The 19,888-nt window shown below is 42.0% G+C and overlaps 1 protein-coding gene across 3 annotated transcripts in view; it reads right to left on the minus strand.

Moving 5' to 3' along the window:
- The window catches only part of HS6ST2 (heparan sulfate 6-O-sulfotransferase 2), a 393,484-nt gene that overhangs the window by 104,192 nt on the left and 269,404 nt on the right, over window positions 1-19,888 (minus strand). For 2 of the 3 annotated variants that reach the window (XM_058292087.1, XM_058292086.1), the window contains exon 3: window positions 4,992-5,024. The exons of the other annotated variant lie outside the window; for it this stretch is intronic. In XM_058292087.1, the coding sequence (XP_058148070.1) occupies window positions 4,992-5,024 (33 nt within the window). The remainder of the gene's footprint in view (window positions 1-4,991; window positions 5,025-19,888) is intronic. 3 annotated transcript variants of the gene reach the window in all.

Here is a 19,888-nt window from a genome sequence, read left to right on the forward strand (position 1 = left end):
CTCTTAATTTCTAAAGGGGACGTTGGGGTGCCCCCACGAAGGCAAGGGACTCTCCCAGAATTAGGCAAGTCCAATTTTAAGGAAATATTCCATAGGGTAATAACTCAATTGGAAGTGACTGTACTGAATATTGGGAAGGCAGAGAATGGGATCACCTTTCTGCAAAAGTGATTTGATCATCTTTGCTAAAGATATCAGCCCTAGGTCTGCAGTTTGCAGGAATAGCTAGTTTACAAAGACTTCTTTCTCCTAAAGACAGTTATACACAATGACCAAGATTCATCTATCCCTTTCCTCTAATTACATTTTAGGGTTAGACATAATCGTTCTCACTCTGCCCTGAAACACTGACAAGTCAATTTGATACGTAAAACCCCAAAGTAATTCAACATTTACTCAATGTAAAGTGAAGGAATCAACTCTTAATTCAAATTTATGTACATTCTTTTCCCACTTCAGCACGGTCTTGTTTTCTTTAAGTTCTTCTTTGGTCATTAAGATTGTCAGCAAGGTTTTAATCATTGAACAATTTGTCACATGCTGTGGATATATCTAGACCAAATTCACTCTCAACGTACGTGCATAAAAAGGAAATCTCATGTTCCACTTGAGGATAGAAACACTATATATTCTATATTCACATTTCCATTGCCCCAAAGACACCCCAGCATCTAGTAGATATTAAGTAAATATCTGTGGAATGCATGAAAGAAAAAATTCTCTCCTGCCTCTGATAGGAATTATTTGCACACCTTCAAAATCTCAGGCGTATGTCGTCCAGCCTCTTTCTGTGCATGCACATGCTCTCAAAAGTCCTCAACATTTGCCTGCATGCTCATTCTTCAGGTTGAATACACTATTCATTCCCCTTGTCGTGTCTTTGTGTAATGAAACACTAAAACAAATGTAACCACAATAATTGTCCCAAGAAAGATGATTTTAATTAATATTGCCCCCCAATACACCAATCTTCCAGGATCAAAAAATTGAAATTAATTTTCACTAGAAAAGCTGTTCCCTTCTCCCTAGGAAACTTAAGGCTTTTAAAAGATTCAATTGCCCATTTAAATGTCCAGTGAGATCATAAGAATGGAATTCCACAACTTGCCCATCATGCTTTCCCTGGGAAGTCCGTTTTGAACCACTTTCCTAACTTAGACCACTTGTACTTCTTCTCAGACTAGTTCCCAGCTCTTCTTTATTTTCAATTCTGAGTACTTTGGAAGCTATAGATTCCCTCATCTGCATCCCTGAGGCAGGATGACAAAAGCCAGGCTACACTTGCAGACTCCTAGGATATCCTGCCCTGGAGATACTCAGCAGGCAACTGGAAATTGGAGTTAGCCTGGAGCTTCAGAATGAATTAAGGATTTAAGAGGTCAATTTGGGAGTCATTATTGTAGAGGTGAAAGGTGAAGTTATATGAGGAGATGAAATTACCCAGAGAGAGAAAATAACTAGGGAAGAGAAGCAGATCAATGACAGGGCCTTGGGAATTCCTCCATTTAAAGGGGCAAGGGGGAGTGAGAGGACTGTGTACGTGTGTATGCGTGTGCATGTGTAAAAAATAATCCCAACAATGGAGACCTAAGAAGTGTTGGCAAAACAGGAGGGGAACCAAGATAAATTAAGAGTAATGAGAAAGCCAAGAGAGGGGATACTTTCAAGTAACAGAAGTTATGCGTAAGTGCCAGAACACTTCCAAAGAGGTCAAGATGACTCAGGCAGAAGAAGCCACTAGCTTCTAAAGCACAGCTGTTGCAGATAACCTTTGAGAAAGCAGACTTCCTGATGCTATTTCTGTAGACTTTGCATGCACGCACATGGATGTATATAGTTGTATATGCATGTTCTCAAAACCACCATTAAGATCAAATGCTCGTATTGAATGAGGCTGGTGTTGGATGTACCTGCCACCATTATTGACTGTTGACTATGTGCCAGGCACAGTGTTAATAAACACTTCCTGTACAGGGTCTTCGTTTTTTTTTGTTTGTTGGTTTGTTTTGTAGGAGGAACTCAGGAATGAACCCAGGATCTCATACACAGGAGGCAGGCACTCAATCACTGAACTACATCCGCTCCTCAGTGAGAGTTGTTTTGTTTTGTTTTTTAGGAGGTACTGGGAATTAAACACGGAACCACATACGTGGGAAGCAGGCGTGCAACCACTTGAGCTACCTCCACTCCCCAGGGTCTTGTTTCAATTCTTCCAAAAACTCAATGAGGCCACTACAACCTTATTTTGTATGAGGAAACTGAGGTCCACAGAGGTTAAATAAATTGCCCAAGGCCACACGTCTAGAAATGGGCAGGGCCAGAACTGGACCTGTGGCTGGTGATTGGGAAAGCTCACATTCTCAGTCATTGCAGTAATACTTCCACTATGCTAATGCTCATTGTAATCTCCACATGAGGTGTAGAGAGCAGATACTGTTTGGGAGTCTCCTATTGCCAGGCACTTCTCCTAGAACACCTCCTTTCCCACATAATGCCATCAACATTATGGCCAGGTTTAGGTACACCTTATGAAAGTGGATTTGAAGAATTCTGATTCCACTCTTTGGAAAAGAAGTCAAAGCGATATGATTCTAGAGCAACTAGTATAAAGCAAATGTAGCTCTCAATGGTTTGAAAGCTGAAAAAAGGGCGGTGCCCTTGATTTGGTGGTTGTTACTGACGTTCAAATTATTAACAAACAAATTCATCTGGAAAATGAGGAAATTAGGATAATCTTAAAGGCCCCCTCCAACCCTGATATTCTACTATTCTTATATGCACATCTAATGCCAACAATTTTAAAGATATGGAATATGAAGAGTGATGTAAATGCAGCAGCAACAGAACTGGTTGGCAAATCAGCCTCCTTTAATTTCATAAATATATAGAGGCCTGATGTTATAATATTATAAAAATAGTTTTTGGCTGTTAAAGACATTGATAACATGCTTAAACAGAAGCTTGGGAACTTTACTGTTAAATGATACACTGCAAATCCAACTGAATAATTTGCTTACAACAGACCTTGTGGGTACAACTGGCTATAACAGAGAGAGAGAGTGACAAACATGCTGGCAATTAATCTTCCCATTCTCTATAGAAAAACAAATGAAGTTCTGGTCTGAAACAATTAGAATTGCTGTTAATTGTGCATATGCATAGCAATAACACTAGGCATTTGGGATGGCTTCCACTGATTGTTCCTTTCTTTCTCTAGATCATAAGAATATATTCAGACAACTAAATAATAGCATGTAGTTATGCAAATTGTTAATTATGAGGCAGAAATCATCATAATCTTGTATATTTATGAAATTGCATGTACAATGGGGATTACCGAATGAATTGTGTTTTTTTCTAAATCATTTTACTAGTGGTTGAAAAGTATGCTAGCCTTGCAAATAGTTTTCATACATCATTCATTCAGTCCACTGTAATTCAAAGTTAGGCCCCAACATTTACCAAAGCCGTTTCTTTCCCACCTCACCACCTTGACGTCTTTCTTCCTTTCTCACTAATACCGGGTATAAATTGCTCTGATATAATTTCTGGTCAAACTGATCAGCACCATAATAAACATAAAGATGTGTCAGGACTTGCTTTCTTATTTTAAACCATTACGGAGAGATGGTACCATTGAGTAGCAAATTTGAAAGCAAAAACAAAATAAATTTCTTAACACTTGCATGGTAAAAGGAATTATAGACATAAAAGGCATGTTTTCTCATCCACTCCATTTTACTTTACAGACAAGAAATCACGGCTCATAGGAGGGATGGGATTGATCAAAGTCATTCTGCGTAAGGAGCAGAACTTAGTACTCTTACCACCATGCCATATCCCATTTATGTCCTTTAAATGCCTTCCCCATACTACTGTTGTGTGAGTCAGTGTCTATGTGTATCTATATATCATTTACCTAAATAAATGGTAATCTGCCTATGAAATTAAACTACTGTTCTCAGATGTCAAATAAATCTCCTGGGGACCTAATGCAAAAAGGGAGGCCGGCACTGAAAGACAAACTGGGCACTTAAAAGACAGTGCCATCTATTCTACTTTAATGGGGATCTGCTCTTGTAGGTGAATCCTAAGGCTATAGCCTTTCTCTTGCTACCCTCTTTGACCAGAGAGCACAGGATGGGATGTAGGTGGGTAGGAAGAGAAAGCAGAGTCTCTGGTAAATATTTCTGGAGCCAATAAGCATACAACAGGACAAATATAGTACTAGTGAACATCATGACCTTAGGAAACAGGTGCCAGGCTCATTGTCACATGACTGGAACAGACCTTTACAAAATGGCTAATGATTTGCACTAGCCTCTTCAGCACCACCAGTAATATGAGGGCATCACTCATGGCAACAGGTGGCACCTGCCAGGGCCCCATCCTGGAGCCACCTCAGTGCTGCTCCCTCCCCCACAGTGATGGACTTTCTGACATAGGATTAGATTCGCTATGCTGCAGGGTTCATGTCATAAAGGCCGCTGGACTACGGGATCAGTCTACCTTGCAGGTCTATACATTTCCATACTTTCAAAGCTCTGCTATTTTCAAAGGAGAGATTTCCCTTCAAGGAAATGCTGGTCTGGTTGCTTTCTAAACTCAAGCAGCCTCGTGAGAGGCAGGCGTGCCTGAAGCACTGTGAAGAACACTTTGTCAATGGTGGTGTCTTCTTAGCAACACCCTCGAATGTGTCATCCTGTTTCAGCAAAAAGAGGAAAAAGAGCTAATGATCTATTGCCCAAATGTCTGGGCTGCTGGTCCTGAACATACATTCCACTTCTGAACTAGGCCAACTTTCAGGCCTGAGACCATATGCCTGGGTAATTTTCAGTTGTTTCAAACTAAAAAAGAGCCCTGACAATAATTTATCCTGGCCAAAAGCCTAACTGTTCACTGAGGTGAAATTAAGCTCATAGGCAACTACAGAGCCTTTTCATCTCTAGCTTGCTTGAGTTCAGTTAAACTGAAAATGCATTGTCACTTACCGAGCAGCTTCTAGAATCTGAAAAATCCTCCACCTGTTAAAGGAACAGTAAAACCAGTCGCTAGCAAGAGCTTGGTTAAGAGATGAGTCAAATAATCAGTTTCCCCATTTTGCCTTAATGGCATATTTTTCCCGCCACCCAAACTGCAAGGGAACAGCTCATGGATGGCTCCCACAAGTATGCTCCCCATTAGCTCTTCCCAGTAGTGTGGGGATTCTGAGTCAGGGTGCTGAAAGGGACAGGGCAGCACTGAGAGTGAGACCTCTGGATGGCTATGGGCTGAGAATGATAGATCTACCACTTACTCACGCTATTTCCATTCCCTTTCACAAAGCGAAGGGACCGTCTAAGGAAAAAGCCAAAGCCTATGAGCCAAAATCCTAAACAAACCAAACCCTGTGGCATCTCTGAAATGGCAATATCTGATTGAAAGGACACAGCAGTGATTTGCAGAGGCTTTTCACATTACCAGGAATATACGAAACACAAAGAACAAAAGGAAAAGAAAAGATAAAGAACAACTAAGGCTTTGCTGATGCTCTTCACAAAGATGAAAATTCAAAGAATGTACAAAGTGATATAGGAATCATTACTCCAGTCCCTTCTACCCAACTTCATCATCAATCAAAGTAAGGGCACCTCTCTATTAAAAAAATTTTTGCTTAGCTGTTTTCATGATCTATGCCTTGAGAGTCACAAAACGGTAATTCTACTACATGGATTTCTGGTATTATCAGTGAATGTGAAGTTCTACAAGGGTCATTTGCTGATAGGAGGGTTAAAATGGGCTCTGTTAGCCTTTTGTTTTACATTAAGCCACAGCAAGGGATATTACAATGTCATAACATTTTTGTACCCAAAGCAGGTTAAATGGCTGTGTATTTTCTGGGGGAAAAATGTTTCTCTTTATCAAATATGCCTGGCAGCTTTATCAGGGAGTGAAAATAGTCTTTCAAGAGCATGGGTAGCAGCAGAGCCCTTCAATCATCATTTGAGTCCCAATATAAGAAAATTTGTCATTGGTTCTTGTGATGGCTATCTCCCTTCCTTGGTTCTGTGAGCTGCTATTACCGCTGAGGAAGACACTGTCTTGAGAAACCAAAGTGATGTCCTTGGTGAACCCTAACATCCATTCTTTTAAAACAATACTTACCATCCAAGGCCTAACGTGCTCCTCTTCCATTCCAACCTCAAGAAAGAAGTCAGCCAAATTAAACTAACTTATCAGGTGACTTAGATTCCCTACATAATGAAGAGAGGCTAGGGCCCCTTCTACTGTGTTTGTGCTAATGAACGCAAGATAACACAGCTTAAAGCCACAATCGATTCTTGGAGTTGGAAAATCTCAAAGTAAATATGTAACACTTCTCAAACTGTAATTTTCATGCCACTGTCCTGACAGAAAACCCCAAACAACATAAGTATGTAGGATAATTGATTGATATGGGGACTGGGACAAATTTAACTTTAATTGGGAGAACTATTGTCACTTGAGCTTGATTTTTTGAATTCCTATGTAAACTTCTCATACTGAGAAGACTTTTGGAAGCTCTTTGCCTTACCTGTGAGTACAGATTGCCAGAGGTGGGGTGTTCAATGATGATCCATGAAGACGTTAGAGTGCATCAATCAAAGGGGTTGGTGATCATTAGCAGTGGAGCAATGGCCATGGGAAGAAGGTTAAAAAAAAAAAAAGGAGAGGCATACTGATTAGAAAAAAATGAATTAAAATTTAAGAACCCATTTTATACATAACCATGCACAATGCACACATATGCTCTTTGAGAAGGTTCTTAAATGGGATTTTTAAAAAAGGCCTTTTAGTCATGATGCAATTCATTTAAAATACGCTTGTTATCTATTATGTGCCAGGCATTGCTGTAAATACTGGAGATATGGCAGAGAATAAAACTCGCAAAATGCCCTGCCCTCATAGAGCTTACAATCTTGTAGAACATTCTTCAGGCCATCTCTTGGAAAAGAGCTCTGCAGGAATACACTGTATGTTATTAACTTTAGGAAAGATCTCTCCCCCCATTTTATTTATGTCTTCATTTATGTATGGAAAACATCTCAATGGCATCAGAGTCAGCATTTATATTTGGCAGAATTAAGCCAAATATACATGTCCCCACAGGAAGAGAATCAAACATTCATGATTTCTCCTTGTGGGAAGCCTCCTTGCCCCCAAAGGCTAAGGCAGGTTTCTTTTCAGTTGGGCCATTTGCTGCCCACAAATCACCACGTGCTTGCACCTTGAAAAGGCATAAAAACATGAAGCCTATAGATGGAAGTTTCATCATATGGCAGTCCCTCATCTTGACAGATTTACTCTCGCTGGTTGCTGTGGTGTTTTTGTATCAGCTGGCCAGGTGACACTCCAAGATTGGATTCATTCCCCCTTGGCAAGCCACAGCCTGGCAAAGCAACAGCCTTAAGTGGGTACCAGGAACTGTGGTTATTATGCACACGAGTCAGATATTGGCTGGAGAAGAAGGGGGAGAAGCAACCTTTCTCTTGTCCCAGGTTCGAGAAGATGTGATGAGAATATCCCCCAAATGACAGCTGCTACCTAAACGCCAAAATTAGCAGACAGGGAGAGTGTGGGCTATGGTGTGGACCACAGGCCATGGGGTGCAGCGATGCCCAGAGATGTACTCACTAGATGCAATGGGTGTGTCATGATGATGGGGGAGAGTGTTACTGTGGGGGGAGTGGTGGGGTGGGGGCGGTGGGGGTGAATGGGGACCTCATATTTTTTTAATGTAATATTTTTTAAAAAATGAATAAATTGAGTAGAATTTGAAAAAAAAAAGCAGACAGAGGAAAAAGCTGAAAATGAAGGGTGTACCTATGTACTCCTGGAGTAATGGGAACTTGAGGGGGACTTGGAAACCCCAAAACTCCAGATGAGGACATAAGCTAACTCTTCCATTCCCTGGCACTTGAATTCCCTGGGTTGCTGCTTAAGGAAATAGGAATAAAAATAATGTTATTCACCCTGATATTAAGGGCCCCAATCAAGACTTAGTTAAAGCAGGTTGGTGGGAAAACCTGAAAGCCCTTGCCTGGACATCAGGAGGCCTGGCATCTATACCAGATTTTGCCAAGGACTCATTGATCTTGGGCAAATTCCTCTGCCCACTCTCTCAGGGAGCTGTATAAAATGTTGGTGTTTGACAAGGTGGTTCCTAAAAATCTCTCCAGTTCCAATGTTCTGCAACTCTCTAATAGCTTTGCCTTTCTTTTTGGTGCCAAGTTAGTTAAAAGAACACCAATCTCTAGTCATTTTCTCAGTAAAACATGACATTAGTAGTTCAGAGAGCCTGTAGCCCAGTATTCTGAGCTTATGAGTAAATGAGACTTGGCCCACACAATAATAGCCACATTGAAATGCCGCCGAATATGGTTCCATCTGGGGAAACAGCTTTGTTTATTTGAAATATAGAGTGGTCGGTTCTTTTTTTTTTTATAACAATTTTTTTTATTGATTTTGTAAAAATATTACATTAAAAAAATATGAGGTCCCATTCAACCCCACCACCCCCACCGCATCCCTTCCCCCCCAGCAACACTCACTCCCATCATCATGACACATCCATTGCATTTGGTAAGTACATCTCTGGGTATCTCTGCACCTCATGGTCATTGGTCCACATCATGGCCCACACTCTCCCCCATTCCATCCAGTGGGCCCTGGGAGGATTTATAATGTATGGTGATTGCCCCTGAAGCACCATCCAGGGCAACTCCAAGTCCCAAAGGTGCCTCCACATCTCATCTCTTCCTGCCATTCTCCATACCCATCAGCCACCATGTCCACTTTTCCCACTCCAATGCCACCTTTTCTCTGTGGACCTTGGATTGGTTATGTCCGTTGCACCTCTATGTCAAGAGGAGGCTCAGATTCCACATGGTTACTGGATGCAATCCTCCTGCTTTCAGTTGTAGGCACTCTAGGCTCCATGGTGTGGTGGTTGTCCTTCTCCAACTCCATCTTAGCTGAGTGAGGTGAGTCCAATAAATCAGATTGTAGGAGCTGGAGTCTGTTGAGGCTCAGGTTCTGGCTATCATATTGTCAGTAAAAAGATTCAATCCCCTAAATATATCTTAAACCCCAATACCAACTACAATTCCAGTGAAGTAGCATGATAGTCTTATGAAAAGAGATCCCCTCTGGGTCCAGTTTCATCACGCAGAAACACCAGCTCCAAAGAAGGGCCATCTGACATGGCAGTGAACCCTATCTGCCATGACCATAGAACCCGTGGGTCCCTTTAGCCCTCAAAGGAACCAATACCTGGGGATTGTATCTACTTTATCTGTCTCTTAGACTCTGCTCAGTTGTGCATAAGGGCAATCCTTCTGACAGCCTCCAGACTCTTTTTTTTTTAGAAACTCATAGCCATATAAACTCATTTCTCCTTTCTATTTCCCCCTTACATTAGGTCAAACAGCATTTTAAAGTCATATTATTCTATGTAGACAGGGATATTCTGCTGATCCGCATCGAACCTTCAATTCAAGGTCATTTTCCAGTTGCATTATCAGTTGTTACGTGATAGTGATCCCTCGGTGCCAGGGAGGCTCATCCCCGGGTGTCATGTCCCACGCTGGTGGAAGGCATTGCATTTAGATGCTGAGTTAGGCTTCAAGACTGTCCACATTTGAGTAACATGAAGGCTGTCAGGAGGAAATTCCTAGGCACAGTGCTTCTCTAGGCCTTGTTCTTATTTCAGGCATATAGGCTCACAAGCATAGTCATTAGTATCAGGGGCTCACTGTTGGACCCTCATTCCTTCTCGGTCCTTGCCGCTGCACTTGGGGGACTGCCGCTGCTCCCCTAGGGACCACGGCACAGCATCCCCGGCCAGGGACCCAGTACCCCCCCAGCTGTAGTTTTTAATTGTTGCCACTATGAGTATATCCAAACATTACCATGCACCCTGGACATATGCCCTGTATAGCTCCCTGTCAGCCATATATCCCCTGTCAATAGTATCCTATACCAGTATTCCTCCGCTGCCATTGTTGGACCACTCTGGGATCCAGAACTTCCTGAATATTGAAGCCCCAATATAATGTCAGGATCTCTTACTAGCAAAATGGGATATAGGAATGGGTTTAAAGGTTAGATATAGAATACGTGTTGACTTGGAAAAATTCTACATCCTATCTTTTTCTTTTCCTTTTTTTTCCCTTAATTATTGAACTTCTCTTCACAAGAGCCCTAGACCACAGCAATTCATGTATACAATATACAGCACTCCCACACATCCACCACAAAACCTTTTCCCTTCCACAGCGATACTCTTACAACCTATTCACAACATATTTACTTAAAGTGATGTACAGAGTCTGAGACAATAGCTTTCAAACAAGGTGACATCTGTGCTTACATTGTGGTGCATACTTTAGGATACGCAGTTTTCTAACATTTTTAGTTATCCTATGTTTTACATTATGGTTTACATTATCATTCTGTCTTCCCCTATATGTTTATGATGTAATATTACATATTTTATATCCATCCTTGTGTACTCTCACGAAACTCCTCTCTTACCCCCCATTTACCTTGGTTTCACACATTTAACATCCATTTTCCCATCCCCTTGGTGCCCACAGTGACAGCCAACCTCCGTTTCCCGAGGAGCCACATCCAGAGATACTTGCAACAGTGTTCAGGTCCTAACTTGCTCAGCTGCCCCAATGCCCTGGGAGCCACCCTTTCTCTCGAGAGATACAGTTCCCTCCTAAAAGCAGCAAGAGAAAAGAAAACCATCACATACAAGGGAAGCTCCATAAGATTAAGTGCTGATATCTCATCTGAAACCATGGAGGCAAGGAGGCAGTGGTCGGTTCTTTGTGATGGAAAAGGTGTACATGGAGACGTAATTGAGATTAACAAGGAAAATCAAATTGACGAACAACTGACCCCCTGCTTCTCTTTCTGCTCTGCACCTTCTTCATCTGTCAGGATCCTGAGATGCTGGTGACAGCTGTCCATCAGCAGAGACCTCCACAGCCATGCACTCTCAGATAAACACAAGATTCACATTCAGGTTTTGTTAAAGGCCGGATAAAAAGAAAAAGAGTCGTGCCAACACGGTTTCTGTTCAATTGTAAATCTGTGGGAGATAATACACACTGTAGGAAGCAATTACCTACCACTATTCCAGAGCTGCCTGCAAATGGCCTCCTTGACCTCTCTAGTTTCGGATGCTGGGTCGCATACCTCTTCCACACCAAGAGTCCTTGTGCCTTTGATTTCCCACCTCCTCCCCATTCAGGATGCCCTTCCACCCTCGTCCTGGCCTGGCCTAGTATACAGTTGCTCAATTACCTGCTACCTCTTTTGGTATCTTAGGTCACATTCCCCATTTGCTCTCTGAAGGCCAAATGCAGCATTTCCTGGGGATAAAGGTTACCATTCTGCATGCCAAATCTGGACTCCCTAAATGGGAATGGGTCTCATGTATCCAAAGGGGAATAAAAGGCCTGGATGCTTCTCAAGGCTGGATGCAACTACAGGCTACATGCTTTCTTTACTTGCCAAGTGTTAAAAATGTGTGGCTTCAGCCTTTTGCCTGCTATGGATGGGTATGTGAGGTGATAAAAGCCCAGGTATCACACAGAACTGATGTCTTAACTTCCTATGGCTGCCATAACAAATTACCACAAACTGGCTGACTTAAAACAACAGAAACTTATTCTCTCACAGTTTAGGAGGCCACCAGGCTTGAATCCAAGTGTCAGTAGGGCCATGTTCTCTCTGAAGGCTCTAGGGAAGCATCCTCCTTACCTCTTCTAGCTTCTAGTGGCTCCCAGCAATTTTTGGCTTATGGCAGTAACACTCCAATTCTTGCTTCCCTCTGCATATGACCTCTTTCTGTATCTCTGTGTCCTCTCCTTCTGCCTGTGACTTTTCCTTTTATAAGGACACTGGTGATTAGATTTAGGGCCTTCCCAGTTAAGCCAGGATAATCTCATCTTGAGATCCTTAATCATGTCTGGCAAGAACTTTTTTCCACATAAGGTCACATCCATAGGGATTGGGCAGTAGGACTGGGCATATCTTTTTTTGGAGACACTATTCAACCCACTACATCTAGGTTCTATAGACCAGACTCTTGCATTTACTAACTCAGTGGCACCGCAAAGTTTCCTTAACCTCTCAATCTTGCTTTCTGCATCTGAAAAAAAATGGCAAGTATAGTGCCTAGACCAGTCAACCTATTTAAAAATCTGGCACCAGCACTTGACTGATCAGAACAGAAGCCAGACCAAGTGGAGCAGAAAACAACTGCAAACAACCTGTATGGGTGGGTCAGCTTGTGAGGATTAGATGAGATCGTGTGCCTAGAGCTTATAGCAGGGTGTTCGGTCCAGTGTCAGCCCTTGACAAATTCTATGCAGAATTCTTTTTTCTCTAGAGAAGACGACCCATAAGAAAATTGCCCCAAAAGGACAGTGAGTCTGTAGTAGGCCAGAGACAGGACACTCAGCCCACAGTTATTGAGCTATCTTGCTATCCTGGGAAGGGCACCTGCTATTCAAAGCCAGTGCCCAGAAACACCTGCAAGGAGAGGACCAGCTGAAGGAAACCACATGTGTTGATATGAACATCTACGTTTTCCTGTTTGGCCTGCTTCCTTCTTTGTTTCATGCCAAGCCCACTAGAAAAACATCCTTTCCAACTTTTATTCGTGGAAAGTTTTTTTTTTTTTAATTTCTTGAGGACCAGCTTTTGGCACAGTCATGAAGTCCTCTGAGTTTATCCTGACCCCTCCTTTCCCAGTGCCCCCAGCCCCAAGATAAGTGAGTCTGGAATCCAGAACCCCCCTTTCTTTCCCTGACTGATGACAAGTATTTCAATCCTTGCCTGTGGGCAAAAACATTTTAAGATTACAAAGTCTTCTAGACCCGAAGGAAGTGGGTAGTGGCCACAAAGATCAGTTGTTTTAAGGCAATGGAGGGCAAGAGTGTACAGAATTATACTGATTATGATACTATCCTGGTTATATGGAAGACATGAAATTATTGCTTTTGAAAGATGCACCAGTGAGAATAGAATTTCTTTACTACAAATTGACCAGATCTTAAAGAGTTTCAAAACAAGACTGGTCTATCAATCAAATGACATAAAACTTGATAACGTACAGTAACAGGAAACTCTTTACCTTACTATAGAATCTCTCATAGAATTCTTTCTTTTTTTAAAAGATTTTATTTATTTATTTAATTCTGCCCCCCCTCCCCTGGTTGTCTGTTCTCTGTGTCTATTTGCTGCGTCTTGTTTCTTTGTCCACTTCTGTTGTCGTCAGCGGCACGGGAAGTGTGTGCGGCGCCATTCCTGGGCAGGCTGAACTTTCTTTCGCGCTGGGCGGCTCTCCTTATGGGGCGCACTCCTTGCACGTGGGGCTCCCCTACGCGGGGGACACCCCTGCGTGGCAGGGCACTCCTTGCGCGCATTAGCACTGCACATGGGCCAGCTCCACACGGGTCAAGGAGGCCCGGGGTTTGAACCGCGGACCTCCTATGTGGTAGACAGACGCCCTAACCACTGGGCCAAGTCCGTTTTCCCTAGAATTCTATTTAAATACCACTGAAAGGGACGCAGAGGTGGCTCAAGCAATTTGGCTCCTTCCTACCACATGGGAGGCCTCTGGTTTAGTTCCTGGTGCCTCCTAAACAAGACACGGAGCTGGCACAATGGGCAGCTGCAGCAAGCTCACACTACAAGATGATGCAACAAGAGACACAGGAGGAAAAACCTAATGAGAGACACACCAAAGCAGGGATTAGAGGTGACTCAAGTGATTACATGCTTCCCTCCATATCAGAGGTCCAGGGTTTGGTTCCTGGTGCCTCCTAAGAAAACAAGGAAGATGAAAAGACATGGCAAGTGCAAAACAATGATGAGGTGGAGAGAAATATATAAATATTTTTAAAAATATCACTGAAAGTTTTGTAAAGCAGCCTCAAATATTAGTAAATTATAGTCTTACTTTTTAAAATTGGAAGACACAAATTTATGTTCAACAGGATGATCTGTTTTACTCAAGAAGTATTCTGAGACCTGATTAAGCAATAATTGGCAGTATCCACAATGCATCTTTGAACGAATTAAATGATTAATTTTCAGATCCTCTATTTTGAAGAAGGTGACCAAGGATATGTCCAAACCCTGGCCAAACTCCTTTATAAAGCATAAAACATTACCAGTGTGGCCAATATTAATAAACACTTAGTATGTGCTGGGCTTCAAATAAGTATCAAAGGTTGAGAGCACCAATCAATCACCAAAATAAAAATAAAAACACACAAAAATTTTAAAAATTAAAAAAAAAAGATTACAAAGCCTCCTAGACCCAAAGGAATGGCCTTCTAATGGTTCAACCTCTATGACATTAGAAGGGGCATCTTTTTGATAGGTATTTGTTTCTACAGTTCTCCATTTATACTACCTAAAGGACACAATACTTAAAACAGCGGTATTCTAATCATGGCAGAAGCCCTTTGGTTAGTAGCCACTGGTCTTTCATTCCCTGAAGTCAGTGTGGATGGGGAGAGACAAAGGCAGCACAAGGTAATGGAAAGAGGCCTGGACTGGAAGTCAAAATACCAAGGTCCTCATGCCAGCTCTGCCACTAACTGGCTGAGTAACCCTGGGCAACCCCATTCCCAAATGAGGAAGATGATGCTCAGTTTCCACAGCTATAGAATGAGGGGCTCAGACCAGGTACTCTTCAAAAGGTCCCTGTTCACTATGATATTCCAAGAATTTAAAATAAATTTGATTCATTAAGGAACATTCTTATAAAACAATTCCTAACAGGACACACTCCTGCATTGTTCCAAGGGCCCCTGGGATCAAAGGCAAATGTGTCTTCAGGAGCCCCCAGAGCCTAACTGGCGCCTTAGGAAATGGTATTTGAGCATGTTTGAGATTCTGGCCTGTACAATACAGAAATCACCTGCCTGGGGGGTGATAAGCCATTTTGGGGGGAGCTAGAGATGGCATAGTGTGGTAACTCTCTGAGATATATTATTTGGACTGGGCCTTAAATCTAAAGGAGTGGCTAATATGGGCAGACCAACTCTTCCAGGACTGTCTCTAATGACATCATGGAGTCACCTTCCATCTCAAGGTGCCTATCATACCTTGTTTGACTCAGGACACAAGCAGTTGCTATAAGCAAGTGATATTTGAAGGTCTTTCCACCGTCATCAATCACAGATGCTGAGGGTTGGCAGATATCTATCAGTGATATTTTAGAGACCACTTAGCGCTGCCCAACCCTTTCCAGACTCTGAGAGCCTGAGAGGGGCAAGAACTTGCCACAGGTCACAGAGCATATCAGTGGCAGAGCCAAGACCAGGACTTTTGTCTAAGAGTACAGCATCCACCCTGTGCTCACCAGAGCCGGCCAAGGGGCAGTGGGTGAGAAGACATCTGCTCTCCCAGACCCAATCTCCACAATCCTTCAGGACAACTGAAGAGCAAAAGCTGCGAAGGACTGGGAAGACCACCATAAGAGATCCCAAGGACTTTAAATTATTCTTTTTCTAGTAGCTGTTCAATTGTAAACACATTTTCCTAAGCCTTTCTCTCACATTTTGTTTACTGCCCAAATGTGCTTGTACTGCACCACGTGGTAATCAGTGATTCTTACATTCTTTTCATTTTGAGAAATAATGCCAATTACCCGGGCCGGGTATTGTGGAAGCACCAATCCCATTGTGAAAACAAAGTGGATCTGACGAGGAAGATTTCGTAACAGCCCTTTTCAAGTAGTGTTTTCTAATCTGCTGGCAAGCGAGTCAATTCTCAGTTGCACATGTCACCTCCAGGCTGTTTGTTTGCTGTCTGCAGTAGTTACAGTAACTGTTCCCCCAGTCCCCCCACCCCTTCCCACCAGATTTAATAACATTCTCCCATTTCGACATTATGAGAGTGCCCTCTAGTGCTGATCTAATTAATAAGCTGGAGACTGGGGCATTCCTGTTTTCATGGCAAATGGGTTTGGCTCTAACTTGTCCTTGGCTATGGCAGGATATAGTCTTTCTCAAAGCATTTTCACACCACCTACTTGACAATTTAGTGTTTCAGAAAGCAGTGAAAAGAGTGTTTTGCCATCGTACAAGCAAAGCAAAGCAAAGCATAACAAAACAATGGAGGGCCATCAAAGAAAACCGTGGCTTGTTTGTTTTCCTTCCTGAAAAGCATTCCCTCTCTTGATGTGGGACACAGTTTGGTAAGGTGCTCATTCGCAGGCTCCATCAAGTGAAAGTTGACATTGATTTTCATTTATATTTAGGGTTTTCCAAATGCAAACATCTGTATTCGTATGGCAGTTTCCACCCATGCATTTTCTCAGTTTGACCATATATTTACTTTTTCTATGAAGGATGAAATCCTCAAAGTTGAAGAATGAACAAATATAAGGTGGGGAATGCAACTATGGACTAATTAGACTTATTATTATTCTGGTGATGGAAGAACTTATATCATTGATATAAACGCAGTGGCTACCAGAGTTTCTGAGGGGAGAGAAAGGGAAGAATAGGTGTAACATGGGGCATTTTGGGGACATTGGGATTGTTCTGCATGATATTGCCATGATGGACACAGGCCATTATACATTCTGTCAAAACCTATAAAATTATGGGGTGCATAGTGTAAACTATAATATAAACTATAGACCATGTTTAGTAGCAATGCTTCAAAATGTGTGTATCATTTGTAACAAATGTACCAAACTAATGAGGGATGTTGTTAATGGGGCAAAGTGTGGGAGGGGAGGGGTGGGGCATATGGGAATCCCCTATATTTCTGATGTAGCATTTACGTAATCTGAAGCTTCTATAAAAATAAATAAATAAATAAGAATCCCTTAGGAATTCTCCATGTATAAAAGGGCTTGCTGTCAATTAATATGGACCTGATATATAGTGTATGTGTAGCTTATTTTGTCCTATTTTGTTTTCCTGTTTCAGATTTCTGAGTCTGGAAGGTCCACTATGAATGCTATGTTTCAGCATTTGTTCAAATCAGCAGAGAAGGTTTCCACTGCCCCTTCTACATTCACCTCACAAGGTGCTACTACTTTCTTGTCTCCCAAACATTTTATGCTAAAATAGGCAGGGGATGGAAAACTGTCAGTGCAAAATAAAACTGCTTCATTCACATTTTACTATGTTTACAACACAGAGCATAAATGATGTCCCTAACAAGTAATGATTTGGCCAGTGCTAAAATAGGAATAGCGATTTTTCTCAAGAAATATTCAGCAAAGTCATTAATGGGATCACAGACAGCAGAGAGACATATGGAATAGTTCTTTCTGGACATAGGTCACCTGCTTTCTGTAAGGAGTGTAGGTCTCTGCTGAAGTGAAAGCATAAGGAGAACCACTGGCTTGGTCTGAAACTGTCCCTCAAGCCAGCCTAAAACAAAGGGTGAAATGGTGGGTGTATTAAGAGGGAGTATGCTAGAGGGAATGGGCACCAGCTCCGGGGACCTGTGCTCAAATTCCAGCTCCTCCACTTTTCTTTGGTTGCTTGAAAGCTGTCAGTCTCATTTTTCTCAAAAAACTGTGACCTCTTTTATTCTCTTCTAACACCTGACACAGAGCACAAACCAGGTGCTCAGGAAAACCTATTGAACTTAGCATAGCCACAATTTTGATGAACAACAATTACAAAAAAAACCCCCACAAAAACGAAACATGACACCCCTTGTCCAGATGTTTCTAAAGATCTAAGTGTTGGGGGTCAAGTAGATGATGAAACACTGAGTTAATGCACTTCATTGTCTCAAATCTGAGATAGAGACTTTAAGCTACTGCTGTTTTGCCCACAAATGCCTTTCTAGACTCCGTTCAACATCTGGCTTCTATCATGTAAAAAAAATTTTTTTTCAATATGACAAAAGCCAAATGTCAGGCTGTGCCTGACAACCCTGGCTAAACAATTCTTTCTGTTCGGCAGGGTGTAACATACATTCATAATTAGATTTACCCTGCTGCTATTGATGGTTGTGCTGTTTTTGAAAAATCACAACCGTTTCAACAGCTCTAAGGGCTTTGGACATCTTTCAGTGTGAAGATGTAGTACCACTATTAGGATCAAGCCTTTGTTTCAGTGAGGAAACAGGTCTCCCTTTATTGTAGGCTTTTCAGTTTAAAGTCTTAACTTAAATTCCAAAACCAAGTACTACTTCTGCCCTAAGAATATAAAATTTGGGACAAGAGTGCCAAATCATCCGTAGTAGTAGTGCTCAGAATAGCTTTACTTAGTTCACTGGAAATTAGACCTAAATGACAAACAACAGTCATACCATTAAGCTAATATTTAACAAGTGCTTCCTATATGCTAGGCACCATGCTAAGCACATTTACTGAAATTATCTAGTTTCATCCTGAACAAAATTATACTCATTGGATAGATGAGAAAAGTGAGGCTCAGAGGGATTTATACAATTAAGTTGGTAGAGTCTAGATTCCAATTTAGACCTGTATGATACCAGCACCCAACCTCATTAGTCTCTGAGCTATACAACCTAGAATTCATTGGTTTGGAATGTTCATTTTTTCTATTGAAGCATATCACTCCACATAAACATACATTAACAACAAGTGTATAGTAAAAGCTGTGTACTTAACAAAACAAGCATGCTTATCATCATACAGGGCTCCCATACATCATCCCACCACCAACACCTTGCATTGTTGTGAAACATTTACAAACTATGAAAGAGCATCCTCAAAATATTACTACTAACTATAGCCCACATCTTACATTTGGTCTATTTTCCCCCAACCCACCCGATTATTAACTCTGTATTAGTATTACATGTTTGTTACGGTCTCACATTTGTACTGTTAACCACAGTCCATCCTCCACCCCAGGATTCCTTGTGTTAAGACAGTGCCATGCTTTGTACAATCCACCTAGATCTCATTTTAACTGCACAACAACCCGGTGATGTAGGCCTCGCCCTTCTCATTTTGCAGCCATGTCAGCTGAGGCTCAGAAGGTAATTTGCTCGAGGTTGCGCAGCTATAGTAAGTGAAGGTGCTGAGATGGGAATGTTTGATTTTCCCTGACTCTGAATCCTATGGCTTCTCCGCTGCACCGTGTGCCATGCTCCCACAAGGCACTAATGTGGAAAGGTTCACTATAGGTAATCTGCCTGTGCCTATCACACCTCTACTGAGAGATGAGGCCTGTGCCCTCGCTTACTGTACAAGGCTGCAGCATGCTCTGAAGTGCTTTCTTATACACTTCTCTTCAAACTCCTCATGGGGCTATTTTTCATTTTGAGTTCCCAGATAAACTTGCTGAGTAAGAGTGCCATGCATTTGAATACACAAAGAGCAGAGGTAGTAGCTCATTTGAGGATGAAAACCTGTTGTGAATCTGCACCATGGCTATGCTGCTCCCCTGGGAAATAAATCAGGTGGCAGTGGGTGGGCAGGGGCATGCAGGGAAAGGGAAGTTGGCAGGCAGATCAGTTCTCTCTCTACAGTGGGATGGGCTTCTTGCTGTTATACCTATATTTCCTAGTATAAGAAAATGTAAATAAATTAGATATAGACAAAATCCAGAAATTCCAAGGCAAGGTGACTAAGAAAAAAGGGCACTAAATCAGAATAGCTGCCTCCTTCCAAGAAGGCCCAGTCCATTACAGTGGTAAAAGGAACATTCCTGCCTTGGGAAAGAGTTGTGCTAACAAAATGATCAAGTCCATTCTTTAGCATGGTAAGTCAGGTCATTCACAATTTGACCTTGACCTAGCATAAAAATCTCTTAAATTTGGGCAGTATCATTAGAGTCCATCAAGCCCAATTTCTGCATTTTATAGGTCCTGAGAGAGAAATGGTCTTGTCCAA

Source organism: Dasypus novemcinctus, chromosome X, assembly GCF_030445035.2.
Source record: "Dasypus novemcinctus isolate mDasNov1 chromosome X, mDasNov1.1.hap2, whole genome shotgun sequence".
Classification (NCBI taxonomy): Eukaryota; Metazoa; Chordata; class Mammalia; order Cingulata; family Dasypodidae; genus Dasypus; species Dasypus novemcinctus.